The following is a 15901-nucleotide window of genomic DNA, read 5'->3' on the forward strand; positions in this document are numbered from 1 at the left end:
CAATCAATCCTTCCACATTAAGGAAAACATTGCCTGATAGAAACTATAGCTAACATAATACTACACAGAACATCCACAAAGACACATTTACCAAGGATTGTAAATGTGTCTTTTTCTAAACTTGTTTTGATAAGCAATAGCAAAATTATTTGGAAACTCAACAGTTTATTTTCTTACCTGAAAGATCTGTAGCCTATTACTGGCTTCCTGATGTGAAATACCTGGAACCATAGGCCCTTCCTTTCAAACAAGCAGTTAACAGAAATTGAATATTAATTCTCAAAGTGACTGAAGGCCACTGTATATTTACAGGTCATCACAAAATGCATTGGTTTTGGTAGTCAAAATGCAATCAAGTTATGTATCTTGGTAACGCAATACTTACAATAGTAAATCTAAGAAAAGATAACTTTTATGAAATTGAAAATTCTTTAGCTTAATTAAACTCAATATGATTAGACTTTAATTTTTTGTATTTTGTTCTTTTGCTGAAAAGGAAATACACAGTGAGTGGCCTGAGACCGTCTTTTTTAATGTTGATGTGTGAGCACATGTGCTACAATATCTAAATTAATTTCTAAATCATTTTTAAAATAAAGATTTCATGGCAAATTGTACCATCAGGGATTTTTTTCTTTCCATACAGAGTTCTGTGCAGTGCTATTTCTTCATAGTGAAAAGTTTGACCTACAATGATGACTGCTTAGCAACTATGGCATCAAACATCCAGTAGCTGAGCAGAATAAAATTCTGGCACCCAACTGCTTCAAACCAAAAACATTGAAAAACTAAGTACAAGTCTTACAACTAACTACTAAATTCATTTACCGTTTCATACGACATTTCAAAGTTTGACACATCCTCCCGAAAAACTGCGATTGATTCTAGCAAATTACTCTTAAATTTGGGCTGAACTTGAATCAAGACATCTTGAACTTTGGTCTGATATACAAAAGATTAAAATCAAAGTTATTTCTTTAAAAATCAGGAACAGATATTTAAGTTGTATATAAACCAAAATAATAAATAAAAAGTATTAAAATTCTGAACAAAAAATAATTATTTGAATCTGAATAGATTGGGTTTTTTCCTTTTATGGTGTTATATGTTCAATTTGTGAGACGAAAAGTGGAGAGAAAAAGAAAAAAACCAAAAACCATAACAAAATCTCTCCTCCACCTTTAAGTGAACATGTTTCACTATGAGGGGGTGGGTGAAAAAAACAGGACACAGAAAAGGGAAAAAAAAAAAGATCCTATTCTCTTCCTTCCCTCCCTCCAAAAAAACCTCTCAAAAGCCAAAGTGTAAGGGTCCTCTTCCTTATGGATGGCTCAGCCGTCTCTTTAACAACTTTCTTATTTTTTGTTCAGAATCTTGAGAGAAAGAACCAAGAGCTGCATGAAATGCAAATGTAAAATATACTCTTGAGCTTTTGGGTCCTTTCCAGAGTGATTAATCTGTGGGACAGGATCTAAATAGTTTCATCAAATTATCTACATATTTCCATCTAACCTTCTACACTACAGAAATTATTCAATAAATTTTTGAGGCATATAAGGCTGTCCTAAATGATAAAGGTAAATATGCAATCACCACTTAGGGGTAAGGGCACTGGCAGAGTATGCACTTAAAACCAGGTAATCAATCTAAGGGTAGTAATCTTCCTGATTAGACAAGAATGACATAAAAACTGGAAATGAAGGAGAGCAGAAAGATACAATAAATTTCTCATTTTCTTGCAGGTTTTAAGCATATATCTAAAAGCTACAATAGTATTTAAATATTAAAGAGCTCAATAAAAATAAAATTAGAAAATGAACATGTTAATAAAAGGTATAGACACTAGTGTGCAACTGAAGGCCAAGAGTAAGAAGACGGAGTGGAGTGACAACTAGTTCTGCACTGTCATTTGTACTCTAAAAAAAGCACATGAAGACAAATGGAAAATATAGTTTTATATACTTACAGATTTGGTCTGTAATTTATTAAAAGAATATCTGAGTGTATCAACTCCTTCTGATTCCTCTTTTGTAACCTCAATTTCAAATGTATTTAAAATGGCATAGGCTTCCTAGATGAAAAAAAAAAAACAACACTTTAGGAATGATGCATTTTATGTTCATTTGCAGGAACATAGATCCAATTTTTAACAAACATTTCAAAGAAAATCTGTTCATGTAATTTAAGCATAAAATACTTATTTGTTTTTTTAAAATAAGGGTGATGAATGAAGAACTAGGGAATGACAGCAAAAAATATTTATTCAAAGATGTCTTTGATGAAATACTAGAAAAAATATGAAAACACAGTAAATTAAATATTAAAAATACATACAATTTTATCATCTCAATAGTACTTTATTCCAGATCTACATTCCACCTGAGATTTTGATAAATTTTTCCTAACTTTGAATATTCACACTAAACTCCACATTTTTAAATGTTTTGCCAAATAATCTATGAAATATTTGTTACTATGTTTGCCAAACTCTCAAATACCTACGTATGTACCTGTTACAGAATTAATCTTTCTTATCACTTGTTCTCATTTTGCAATTTGTTTGTATATCTTCTGCTTTATTATCCTCCTCCTACACACATGGCATTATTAGAAATAAGATTATTTTAGTATTTTATAGTTTCCCAATAAGTAGGCAAAAGATTTCCTAATGAAGAAAACCAGCAGTGTGCATTATGTTAGTTGCTCCTTTGACCTACAACTTTCATTCTGTGCAGTTTGTGATGGTTGATAACCAGTTTATTCCATGCAGATATCTACATTTAGAATTCTCTCCTTTTCAACTTCCAAGAGAGGTGTAGACTGAACCATTGAGATTGAAAGGGGTCTCTGGAGATTGCCTAGTCTAACCCCCCGTGCTCAAAGCAGGGTCACCTAAATCAGGATGCCCAGGATCATGTCCAGTCAGGTTTTGAATATCATCAAGGACAGAGAGTTCACAACCCCTCTGGGCAATCTGAGTGCTTGAGCACCCTCATAGTAAATTTTTCTTAGATTTAAATGGAATTTACAGTATTTCAATTTGTGCCCATTGTCTCTTGTCCTGTTACTGGCTGCCACGGGGCTGGTTCCCTCTTCTTTCTAACCCCCAGCAGATACTTATACACATTGATAAAATACCCCCTACACCTTCCTTCTCCAGAATAAATATTCTCAGCTCTCAGCCTCTCCTCATATGTCATTCTCCAATTGCTTAACCAGCTTTTGCTGAACTCACTCCAGTAGGTCCATGTCTCTCTTGTGTTGGGAAGCCCAGAACTAGACACAGTACTCCAGATAAGTCTCATACACCAGAGTAGAGGAGATCACCTCCCTCAACCTGCTGGCCACACAACTTCTAATACAGCTCAGGATACCCTTAACCTTCCTTGCTGCAAGGGCACTTTGCTGGCTTATGTTCAACTTGGTGTACACCAAAAAACTCAGCTCTTTTTCTGCAAAGCTACTTTCTACCCAGCCTGCACTGGTGTCTAAGGGTATTCATCTCCTGGGACAGGACTTGGCATCTCCCTTTGCTGAACTTCATGAGGTTCCTGATAGCCCATTTCTCCATTCAGGTCCCTCTAAAACCCCCTGACAACCATCTGGTGTGTCAGCCACTCCTCCCAGTTGTGTCATCTGGAAACTTGTTAAGGGTGCACTCTGCCCCGTCCACCAGGTACACAGTACTAGACCCAGTATGGACCCCTGGGGTGTACCACTACTTGATGGCCTCTAACTAGATTTTGTGCCACTGATCACAATCCTTTGAGCCTGACAGTTTTCAATCCAACTCACTGTCCACTCATCTAGTCCACACCATCAGTTTGTCAATGAGGATGTTACAGGAGACAGCATCAAAAGCCTTGCTACCATCACAATAAAGAATATCCACTAGTCTCCCCTTGTTCACTAGTAATTTCATTGTAGAAGACTAACAAGTTGATCAGGCATGATTTCCCCTTGATAAATCTGCACTGACTATGCTCAATCCCCTTCCTGTCCTACTTCTCCTTACACCAAGCCCTCTTTCCTTCAATCATGATCTAGTAAGAAATATAATGCCTAATCATCGCATCAACAAAGTTATAATAATTAAATCCACCAATAAAACAAAACATTGAGATTACCAATCAGTTGCTATTGTTCTATATTCATGTCTTCAATTTCCAGCTCTATATTCTTTCATTATTTAAGGAAAGCTCATGAAAAAAAGGTCTAAGAGTGACTTGTTCACAAGGCTAGCCCTACTGCTATCAAGGGAACTCCTTACATTAATATAGAAAGGGAGGAAATGTTTGTAAGATATACAAAATATAAGTGGTTTGGGAAAGAACCTTTATCCTAATAGTCATCTCAAAGTGCCAGAATCAGGTATAAATGAACAAGCAATGTTAATACTTCATAATTTTGTATACTTTTTATTTATTTATTTACCAATTTTGCATCATTTTCTACACATGTAAAATCTAGCAGATAGACATGTTGAACTCAGTTCCTCTTGCTTATTTTATTTAACATCTATGAGTATGATTATCATGTCCATATCTTCAGCCTGAAGACAGTCAGACTAAGAAATAACATTTAGTTGATCTGAATATTACTTTAAATGATGAAATTATTGTTCAGGTTCTTCCTTTACTTGTTTAACCTCTAGCTCTTTTGGATCACAGAACTGGTTATACTTGCCTTTAAATAGTCTCTGTACCATTGCTGGCTTACAAACCACCACATGAATTGCTAAGATAAAACCCACTTTCTTAACACAAAACTAGCAAAAGTGACAACAATCCACTGAAAGTCCATTCTGGTATCATGTTAATAGAACAGTCTTCAAGAAAGAAAATGTTAATATACAGTAATACAATTTCTTCTCCAAAAGGTGGATGAAAATGTAAAAAAAGTGTTCTATTAAGCTGAGTGTTTCAGAGTGTGATAATAAATACCAAGTATATATAAAACATAATAAGCTTCTTTTACCTTCTTTCTCACAGGGAAAACTAAAAGAATGCGGCAAGTTTCTGACAGCATACAATGATGTGTGGCTCCATGAATATATTCTGGTTATATTTAAAGGGGTTAGATGATCAAGATCTTTGTTTATAGATACAGAAAAATTAAGAAGATCAAGATCTTTGTTTATAGATACAGAAAAAAAAAAAAAAAAAGAAGATTAAGGCTAATGGAAACAGCACACTACAAAAGGCAGAATATTGCTCCTTTCTCTTGTGCTCTCATCTGCTTATTTCTACATGTTGTCTCATAGATTGTATTTATATTATAATTTATTTGAGAGAGAATAATTTTTACTGTCCTGCATTTATACAGTATCTAGCAAAGTATCTGATACTGATTCATAATTTATAATATAAATAACCACAAAAATATTACTTTGTTTCCATCTTCAGCCTAGATCCTTCAGGACAGTAAACTCATTGTTTGGGATTCTCAGTTTATCTTATAATTCTTATTATATCATTTTAATCAAGATAAAAAAATTAAAAGTCATCTTACTTCAATAGGTCCCAGAGTCATATCCATTTGTATGTTATTATCACGTATGATAGATAAAGCTTCCATTGCAAATCTGACATCATCTAAGTCATGCAGAGGTCGAGACAATTTCTTTAAATATTCATTTATGAACAACATCATGTCTGTCATTTTCTTTTTATATTCCTCATTTAAATAATGACAGAGGAGCATCTTCCAGGCTTTGGCTTCAATTACTAAAGCTATTTTCAATGGTCCTGATTTAAAAAAAATTTAAAATTATTCAATCTACATTTTAGGTTTTTTCTGTAAAAAAACCCCATATCATCACTTATGGATCTTTAACAGCAATTAGGAAAAGCAGACAGGAAATCCAATGACTGCATTTTAAAAGTTTCAAAACAATTTCAGCTATACTTAAATATATTTCTGTTGGTTTATAGTATATTATAATAAGCTTATCTATGTATATTTGGTAAGCTTCTCTAATAGAACATATAGAGAAGCTGAATAAAGAAGAAAATGCCTACTTATTAATGTAGATTTTCAGAAAATACCTTTGATATATATTAACCAAATGCATAAAGATCAGTGATATTTAAATGGCTTATATCCATTGAGGAAATGGCATCTTGGGATTTCACAATACTTCGCAACTAAAACTGTAAGGTGTCACATCATATCATATGCAGTTAATATATAAACACAAACCAACACTGAAGAGACAAAAAAGCCAATCACTGGTGCTCCAACTTATTTTCAAAATAAATCAGGATTTTAATAGGCAGCATTTTGTACTCTGGTGAAAGAAACCAAAAGATACTAACAGCATATAACCTTTCTGCTCACAAAAAATTTACAGCAGATATAGTTTCTTCTTCAATAATGTGTCTATTAGCATTAAAAATCTGATTCCTGAAGGCCAGGGGTAATTCAAGAAAAGTACTGTACCCTGCCCAGAAGCTAGACTATGTAAATGATAATAAATCAATTCCCAAACCTAAGTTGAATATGAGAAAAATATCTGCTTCCCCAGATCATAAAAACATTTAATATCCTTGCTCTTGAACCTAGAAGACTTGGCTCCCTCTGATGCAGTGGTCACAGATGAGGGAGCAGTGTAATCATCAACAAAATCCATGTTCTTTTGGGTACACTGCTTCTTATCACACTTGGCCACAGAGTAATAGACAGCAAGAGTTTTCCAGAGTGAATTAATTGGCTCCAGAGGGGTTTTATTAATAAGAAGTTGCATCCAGGAACTGGATGAGGATATGCAGTCAGCAGTCTAACAATTTTGCTTATTCACTGAAAGAAAACTAGGGATAACACACCAAGATCCTAAAACGAACTCTAGTAAAAGTGCAATGGCTTCTGTCTTCTCTGATGTGTGAGCAAGACAAATTGTACTGAGATGATTTACTGAGTCTAATCAATCTAATCTCTCAGAAAATGGGGGTTGCTCATTAGAAATGTGACCACACTGATATTTGGAAAGGGATACATTTACTACTTATCCCTAGACAGTAACCATGATAGCGTCTGCCACAGAAAGTGAAAAAAAAAAAAAAAGTGACACTGGTCCACAGAAGGCATGTTTGTTAGCTACATAATAATCTGCGAGATGAGAGGGATAAGGGTCATTGAAATCCTTGCTTCTCTGTCATAGCACAAACAGCTTAATCCTTCAACAAACAGTTGTCTGGAGAGAATACACTTTTCCGCACCTGACGGTTCTTCAGAATAACATGATTAATGACTACCAGGTTTTCAAGGCCACAGGAGGACAGGCACTGAGGCATGGTGCTGTTTAGAACTAAGGAAGCACAAGCTGTGTGAGGGAACACATTCCAACACCAGGTCTTGGTGACAGCTTCTCTACCTTTAAAGACACTACAGGTGGACAGGAAAACATATGATATTCTGAGAGCTATGGATGCTAAACACGGGAATGGCTAAGCAGCCATATGTCCTGCTGAAACAAACACTGATAGTGAAAAAGAAGCTAATGCAGCTATGTGCTAGTCTTGCACCAATACCAAAGAAGGTGATTTGTAATCACTGGTTGACCTGATGCCAGAGATGAGTGCCAGGGATAATCAAATCAGTGTCAATACACATTCATTAACTCTTTAGCAAGTCCCCATGATAACTTCACAGCCATGACAGAGTTTAATTTCACCACTCCAAAGAGGAGAAGGCAAGGGGAATGGAGGGTTTTTTTCAAGTCAGATTTCTTAGAGGGTCTGAGTAAGCCCTGGCTGATCAGTCAGGGAGGTCTCTTCAGTAATTTCTATACATATTGTAAGCATTTATTTCCAAGAATAAACCAAATAACTACTATTATATTCATTGTCTTACTGTACATACAAGGATAAGAAAATGTCATACCTGTATGCAATTCAATTGGACCAAGAAGAATAATGGGGTTTAAATCCTCCATCTCTTCCTCAAACATAGCATAGTGAAGTATTTCTTCTTTAATTTCAGTCAGAGATGGACAGCTAGCCAAAAATTGCTGTGTGTAGTTTAAAATAATCAACAAATGTCCTTTTTCATATTTTTATAAAACAAGTGGCAACAGTTATTCAGGAATTACTGAAAATGTGTGCCAATATTATACCTGGGTTTAGTCTTTTGTAGCCTTGCTAACATGGTAAAATGGATGTGATGAGGAATTCATGTGTATCTATTCCTCTGTCAGTAACTCTCAAGCTTGTTGGGAAATTCCAATCAAATTTAACAGAGAAACAGATACCCAAGACATGTTAAGTGCCTACTGGTTTTGTGAAAACAGGTGACAAAACAGAGATCAAAAAATGTCCACACTTACAGGAAGACTACACCATTAGCCCAATTATGTGTGAAATAATCACAATAAAACACATTTTCTAAGTAGTTCCACGAGCAGAACTCAAGTGTAGAAAAGATTTGTGATTCTGAAAAGCTGCATTTCAGAAGTGTTACACAAGAGCTCTATTCAATATGCCTACATTGCATGGGCAAGTAACAAATGCTGAAAGCTGTTTCCCACTTCTATTCTTTTGTCCGGGAGTATCCAGGCAGGCAGTGGAAGGGTTAGCATAGTGATAAAGAAAGAATGTAGCAACTAGGTCATATGTGTATAAAACTTAGCTACATTATTATTGAGGCTCTCTCTGTATCCTTTTCTTTACTAGTAACTAGATCAAACTAATATATTTATTTGGTTAGACTAACAGTAAATTCTCAGCTCTGCATATAAAGTGGCTTTTTTTAGCCCATATAAACTGCAAAACTTGCACTGTGACACTCAGAAGACACCAGTGCTCCTGTAGTAAACAAGGTGATGTGATATTCACAGATCTATGTATATAACAGAAAATTCAACTAAGCCAAAGTTAAAGAAAGTAGATATAGAAGCCAACTTTCTTCTACTGAGTCTCTAAATTAAAACTCTAAATTAAAACTCTATTGTAGAACAGTGTGAAATATTCTGAAGCAGAAGTCACAGAGACCTCCAGTTCCTGGAAACTAACTTTTTCTTGCTGTAGCAGACACTAAATTTTTCTACCACACTTGTGGATTCACCTTAGAGTTCAAACAACCAAGAACTGAATATTCTTCTTGGAATAGAGAATGCAGAACTCACCTCCTGAAATAACTACAGGAAAGCTGGTGAATAAAAATTTGTATTAAACTCAAAGTAAACACTTTCCGTAGAGAAAAGTACACAATTATCATCACTGATGCTGTGGGAATGTCTATGGGTTCTGATATACATCATGTCAGACTGGGGTAGTTTCTTGTGGCCTAAAATCCAGAGTTCCACAAACAAAAAATAAAGCAATTAAAAAATTAGGACCAGTTTATCAGTATCTAGAATGGCACAGAAGCAGGAAAAGCCAAACCCCAACACAAAAATTAGGTAGCATGCTATTACTTCTGCTTAGGAAATATACTACTATAATCGCTGAAAGACAAAATAAGAATTTCAGCTGTTAATGTGTTTTCTACATCTTTTTCCTTGATTTTTTTTTACCTCGATGTTTTCTGATTTCAAAGGATAAGACTAATGAAGAACAGCCCTGTGGGTGATCATCATTAAACTCACCTGAATTTTGGCATCTCTATCTTCTGTCCACAGCACCTTGTATTTCTGAAAGTCCTGCAGAACTTCACTAGCTACTTCTCTTACTGAATTCATGGCAGAAGAAAGTAGCACAACTAATTTAGAAATATCTTCATGTTCTGTAACACCTGAGTAAAAATTTCTTAGCTTTCTGACAAGCACATCATCTTCAACTGCTTCTGTAAAATAAAATGATATGTAAATGAATGAACTATTAAAAGACTGTTTAAAATTATCTTCTAAACATATGCATGCCAAGTTAAGCAATGATGCTCTTCAGTAAAGCTGAGTAGCCTTCTTCAACTGTCTGTCCGACTGCTTAATATGAAAGTACCAAGCACTAGTTCGGGCCAGGCTCTATACAGCCAGAGCAAATTCAATCTACAGTGAATGTTTCCAAATGGAAAGAAAATAGCCTTCTTAATTCACAGATTTCATTTTCTCCACTGTAACTTAGTTGTAACTAGAACACGACAAGGCCTCATAAACACTGTGTTATATTTTTTTTTAAATTCATATAAAGTGTTTTAGTTGTATAAACCCCTTAAAACAGTGCAAGTTTCTTGAACTCTAACATGCTTCAAAGAAATAACTTCTTGTTATTCTATTTAGTGGTTTCAAAAAAGCTGCTAAACTCTGCCAAGCCACATATAAATCATAGAATGATTTGGGATGGAAGGGACCCTAAAGATCATCTAGTTCCAACCCCCCTGCCATAGGCAGGGACACCTTCCACTAGACCAGGTTGCTCAAAGCCCCATCCAACCCGGCCTTGAACACTTCCAGGGAGGGGGCAGCCACAGCCTCTCAGGGCAACCTGTTTCAGTGTCTCACCACTCTCACAGTAAAAAACTTCTTCCTTGTATCTAATCTAAATCTACCTTCTTTCAGTTTAAAGCCATTACCCCTCATCCTATCGCTACATGCTCTTGTAAAAAGTCCCTCCCCATCTTTCCCGTAGGCCCTCTTTAGGTACTGGAAGGCCGCTATAAGGTCTCCCTGGAGCCTCCTCTTCTCCAGGCTGAACAACCCCAACTCTCTCAGCCTGTCTTCATAAGGGAGGTGCTCCCGCCCCCCAATAATCTTTGTGGCCTCCTCTGAACTCACTCCAAAAGGACCATGTCCTTCTTATGTTGATAATGAGTGCAGAATTAAGTTTGTCATGTTTTGGAGCTGCACTTGTCTTACAAATTGCTAAAATCAAAGTCTTTTGAGTCTTGTCTGAAAGAGGTTAGAACTGAATGAAGAAGAGAAAAAAGGAAAAAAAAAAAGAGAAAGGACAATCTAGAGATTTTCCTAAACTTCTTGCCTCCAAATACACTTTCAAAGGCAGTTTAGACACTGGTAGCTGCTGCTCCAGTTACACTACTGATGTTGAAGCTGGAGCCCTGTCTCCTTTAAGAACTACAAGTAAGCTAAAATCGAAGGAAAATAAAAGACAATTTATCATGTCCCTCCTTCATTTTTGATTAATTGCTGAGACAATCAGGGTCAATATAGACACTGATATCCCTGAGATCTAATGAGCCTCTCCTGTCATAACAATGCCTGAGAATTTTGAAGTAGATTTAAGAGAATGGAGACAAAAAATCCACTTTTTCCACCACACACATTGTTTAATGGGGAGTATTTAGTGCAACTGCAAGTTCTCTTTTAGTCTTAAGACCTTTTCAGAGATCTGGTTACTGGAAACAAAGTCTCAGATTGATCCATCCTTGACAGTGTACTCCACAGATCTCATTGGCCAAACATTAACATATGGCCCCAGGGTTTGCTGATGAGTAGTTTAAAGGTAATGAAAATGGTTACTTGCTGATGTTGTATTTTGACACAGAGTAGGAAAAGGCTATGACTGTCTGATGAGGATTGATTCCTGCCACCCTGCTTGAAGCCCATTAAAGAGGTTAAAATTATACAAAGTACATCAGTAGAAGAATAAAGTCCCAGCTCTGGACTATCAAAAGAAAACTTTCCAAGATGTTAAAGACTTTCCAAAGAAATCACAACAAAGATATAACTGTATTGCCGATCACTGACTCAGCCAAGCAGCTAAGAGAACCTTATGGTAAAAATATATTTGAGCTTTTGTGGATGCTTGCAAAACATATGGAGAGATGATCAGAAATAATATTAAGGAAAAAAGTATCTGACTAAAACAAATGCAGGTCTATCTACAGTCTGAATATTCACAAACACTTTAAGTGTTTTATAATCCATTCTAGGACTATAGCCAACAATTAAAATCTTTACTGAAATCTAATTATCAGACTAGCTCTTGTTCTATTTCAATATTCCAATGAGAGCTAGTCTACAATCATTGTTTATGGTTTCAACTATATCGTTATGGCTACATTCCACAGTAAGCAGGTGAAAAGACCTTAGAAAGGTCTTAAAAAGACATGCTTACTTTGCCTCAAATTAAATAGGAGATTCAGAATCTAGCAATTTTTCTAAGATTTTTTTGCTCAGAGTTCTAACAGTTACATAACCCTGAAAAGCTATTTTTGAAAAATACAGCTAATAAACCCAACAAATTAATTCAAGATAATCCACAGTTGGCCTCTTTGAAAAGTGAGCTTATTCACAAATATTTATATATGGCATTTCTATTAAAGGAAAAAGTTGAAATAAGTGAAAAAACAAAACCAAAACCCAATACACTTACTTTCCCTTTTTTTGGCTATTTTTCCTGGTGATCCAAAGCCTGATGAAGATACTTGCTGTGTGCCTGATTCTGCTTTTAAACTAGATTTTTGCAAATGTCTCTGGCCCCACTGAGCAACTCCACGACTTACTTCCAGTATTAACTGAATCACACGATTGATGGCTTGCTGTATGTCGTCTAAACTGGGAACAATTACCTATATAAAACAGTTGAAATAGTGTTGAAATAAATGCAACTGATTGTCATTTTCTAAGACCTCAGTTTTACTCCACTCATAGTAAATTGTGGAACTTGCCCAGAAGAGAAGTTGGAAAACGTAACTTTAACAGTTTGTCTGGCTCAGCATTGCCTCTAAAGAAATTAAACATACTGTACTGACCTACTATCTAGTTGTACATTCATGCTGTGGGTAAAATGACAAGCAAGCGTATAAGTAGATAGATTGATTGGGGTTTTTACAATTCCTACAGCATTTTAAACAGCATTTTTATAATGATTTTTATAGCGCGTGGGAATACATTACAAGCCTTGTTTTCTGCATTCTAGAATCATAAAGCATTAAAAATTACAGGCCAAGATCCTCTTCTCTGTTGCTCTTAATGACTGGATCCTAAATTCTGTGAGAGAACTGTAAGAGGGATGGTCATAAAAATACATATGGACAGCTTATTTTCAAGAAGTTTTACAGCTATACAACCTCTCTTTCTAAGTGCTTATCTAGACATAAATTTACACCATGGATAATTTCAGGCAAACAAAATCAGCTGGATCAAAGTGTCAAAGGTCCTAGCTGAATAAATACTGAATGTTTTTCTCCCAAAGATAGCATTACCTCAAAAATTTTTGCAAGAGCGGTGTTTAGTAAATTAATGGAGCTCCAAGCAGTAGCCCTGAAGATCTCAAGTTGTATATTTGGCAAGGATTTTGTATCATAATTCTGAGAGCAATGTAATACCCAACTCAGAAAAGGAAGAGAACTTACATTCAGCTACCAGAGTACATGACAAAAAGAACTGGAAGGAAAACGAGGATTCTTGATCTGAATCAAGAACAACTAGCAAACAGAATAGGGTCAAAACACAGGCTCTGGTCTGCCATCACCTACACTGTATAAATGCTAGTATGCTCTCTCAGCATAGTTTGGGATGATGCTAAAAAGCACTCTCACAGAAAAAAATCAGGCATAGTTTGGCACATAAAACATGACAGGGGTTGTTCCTAATACACAGTTTGAATGCAAACTCCTGATTCAGGAAGAAAAGTATTTACAACTGTGGGTACACACCATTTCACATCAGCTCACTTTGAAGTCAAAAAACAGCCTCTAGCCTGTTTTATTTAGTAGTACACAAACAGATATAAAGTCCCAAACCCAAAACTTTTGAACTGCATTGGCAGCAATAATGTTAATTGTGACTTTGTCCTGTCCTTGTTTGAAAATAATTCTATGTAGCATAAGGATGACTAAAGGCACACATCAGTTTCTCCAAAATACTGAGCAGGAGGAAGAACGTACCTTAGAGTGATCCAGGAAAGAACAGAAGAACAGCATTTCTTGTTAAACTTCAGAAGAAAGATCACTTTTGTGATATGCTCAATCCTCAAATATAGTCCTCAGAACACCCATCTTATAGCTTTCATGTGCAAGCCATCATTATGAAATGACGAAATCAACTACAGGAGTGTTCAGAACTGGGATATAAACTGCTTAAAAGTGGCTCTGATGTTTTATAAATCAATTTCACAGATTGAGCAGTTGCATGCATAAAAACAAGGATCTTGGAAAATCCTATTAGCATCATCAAAGTGGTATTTTACCCATTACTTGATTACTGCCCTGGATCAGTGAAACATTTCAGAGGACTGGAAAGATGGATTCACTTCCCATGGCAGTGAGTGGAACTTGGGGCTTTATGCTTATAGAAATATCAACAAGGTAAAAATTCCACACTTTGACAGACCTTATATATCAGGTGTATACACACAGAGTGTGAATGTACAACAGAATGACAATATGAACACTGGTTCAATACCAAAGGAATATCACCTTAGAACAGGACCTTTCTTTCATTATAACTTCATTAATATAAAACTTTTAATCTTTACCAGACAATTGGATAATATTAAGTTATCTTCTCATATATAAAATAAAATACCATACATATTGGTGACACAGAGTTATCTTACTTTACAAAAGGAAAACAAATGCATGCATTAGTTCTTTGCAATCAAGCTGCCTTTTTGTTCTCTGCACACAGAAATACACAGCTCTTTTCTTGGTTTTGAAACTTCTCATTTTTGTTCAGTGTTCCTCCTTCTAGCCATCTTACTTCCTATTGAGATGACTAAAGTCAAACTGAGCAAAAATAATGTTCATTATTTTTATTCAACAAAGGATTTAAATCTCACAAGGAAAAAAACAGTTAAAAAACTATCATGAAAAATCTGTTCTAGCAACGCAACTGCTACATGTAAAGGAGAACTGTAATCATTCTGCAAAGAACACTGATGAACAGATTGCACTATAATTGCTGAAACACCCAAGAACAATAAAAGGCCAGGTTCTTCAAGTACCGCTAAGACAGAAGCCAGGAACACTGGGACTGTGAGCATATTTCATCATTGCTCTCAGTGCGCCGAGAAGTCTGAGCAACTGTTCTCCTTTGGAATGGATGCTGGTTCAGTAGAAGTGTGCCCACATCCTCCACTTGGGCAAATGCAGAGATAACTATAAGACGGTGTATTTTACCTTACTTGTATGACACATAACTTACCACATTGGGAATAGCAAGGTGTACTTCTGCCTTCAGAAAAGAAGCAACCTCTTCAGGTTTACTTGGACAAACAGAAAACTTTGTTCTCCCAAATGCAGTTTTGCTGAAAATAATTTTGAAGCATGTCATAAATACTTCACCAAGAAGCCCCCTCAAATTATCCTAGAAATATAATTTTGACCTGCCTTTTCTGGGCAAATCCTCATGGAGAATTTTCACATTAAGTTATGAACTACTTGACAAAACTTACAGAAGCTTCTTGTTTAAAGGGCAAAGATAATAGCCAGGGCTCCATCATTCAGACAAAGGTTACCTTGGATCCAGCCATTGCTTTTGGAACTTTTTTATACAGAATATTTTCTGATTCTGGATTTTAATCTCTCAATTTAAGAATGATGGAAGACTGCCAGTGCTTTGAGTACGGCATAAGAAGGTTTTACTGACCATTTCATGCAATAATCTATCAAAAGTAAAAGTTCCTCATTACATTTTAGATAAATATTCAACAGAAACTGAAAAAAAAAGTTTCAAAGATGACAAGCTAGTGCAAAATGATAAACACATGACCTGAACTCATTCAAAACTAAAACTAAAAACAAAGTGCTAAGTACAATTTCTAAATGCTATGACATGACATGACATGACATGGTGACCAAATAAGGGAGGATTCAACAATATGATACCATAGACAATATAAAGGACACACCCAAATAAATTCCTATTAACTTCAGTAAGATCAGGATTTCAATACATTTTCTATGAAAGGTGTCCTCAGAAAAAAAGTAACTCAAGCTTCAACACACATTAATGACAAAACACCATCAACTTCACCTGCTTAAAATAAGTTCTCTTAATAGAATC

The 15901-nt window shown here is 35.5% G+C and overlaps 1 protein-coding gene across 1 annotated transcript in view; it reads right to left on the bottom strand.

Moving 5' to 3' along the window:
• DNAH8 (dynein axonemal heavy chain 8) overlaps nt 1–15901 on the bottom strand; it is a 151476-nt gene that overhangs the window by 99398 nt on the left and 36177 nt on the right. Inside the window, exons 24-32 of the mRNA XM_074820651.1 lie at nt 15041–15143; nt 12263–12462; nt 10694–10698; nt 9584–9780; nt 7882–8008; nt 5512–5747; nt 1967–2071; nt 829–942; nt 178–240 (exon numbers count right to left, since the gene is read on the bottom strand). Coding sequence (XP_074676752.1) covers nt 178–240; nt 829–942; nt 1967–2071; nt 5512–5747; nt 7882–8008; nt 9584–9780; nt 10694–10698; nt 12263–12462; nt 15041–15143 — 1150 coding nt within the window. The remainder of the gene's footprint in view (nt 1–177; nt 241–828; nt 943–1966; nt 2072–5511; nt 5748–7881; nt 8009–9583; nt 9781–10693; nt 10699–12262; nt 12463–15040; nt 15144–15901) is intronic.

This window comes from Strix aluco, chromosome 3 (genome assembly GCF_031877795.1).
Source record: "Strix aluco isolate bStrAlu1 chromosome 3, bStrAlu1.hap1, whole genome shotgun sequence".
NCBI classification, from domain to species: Eukaryota; Metazoa; Chordata; class Aves; order Strigiformes; family Strigidae; genus Strix; species Strix aluco.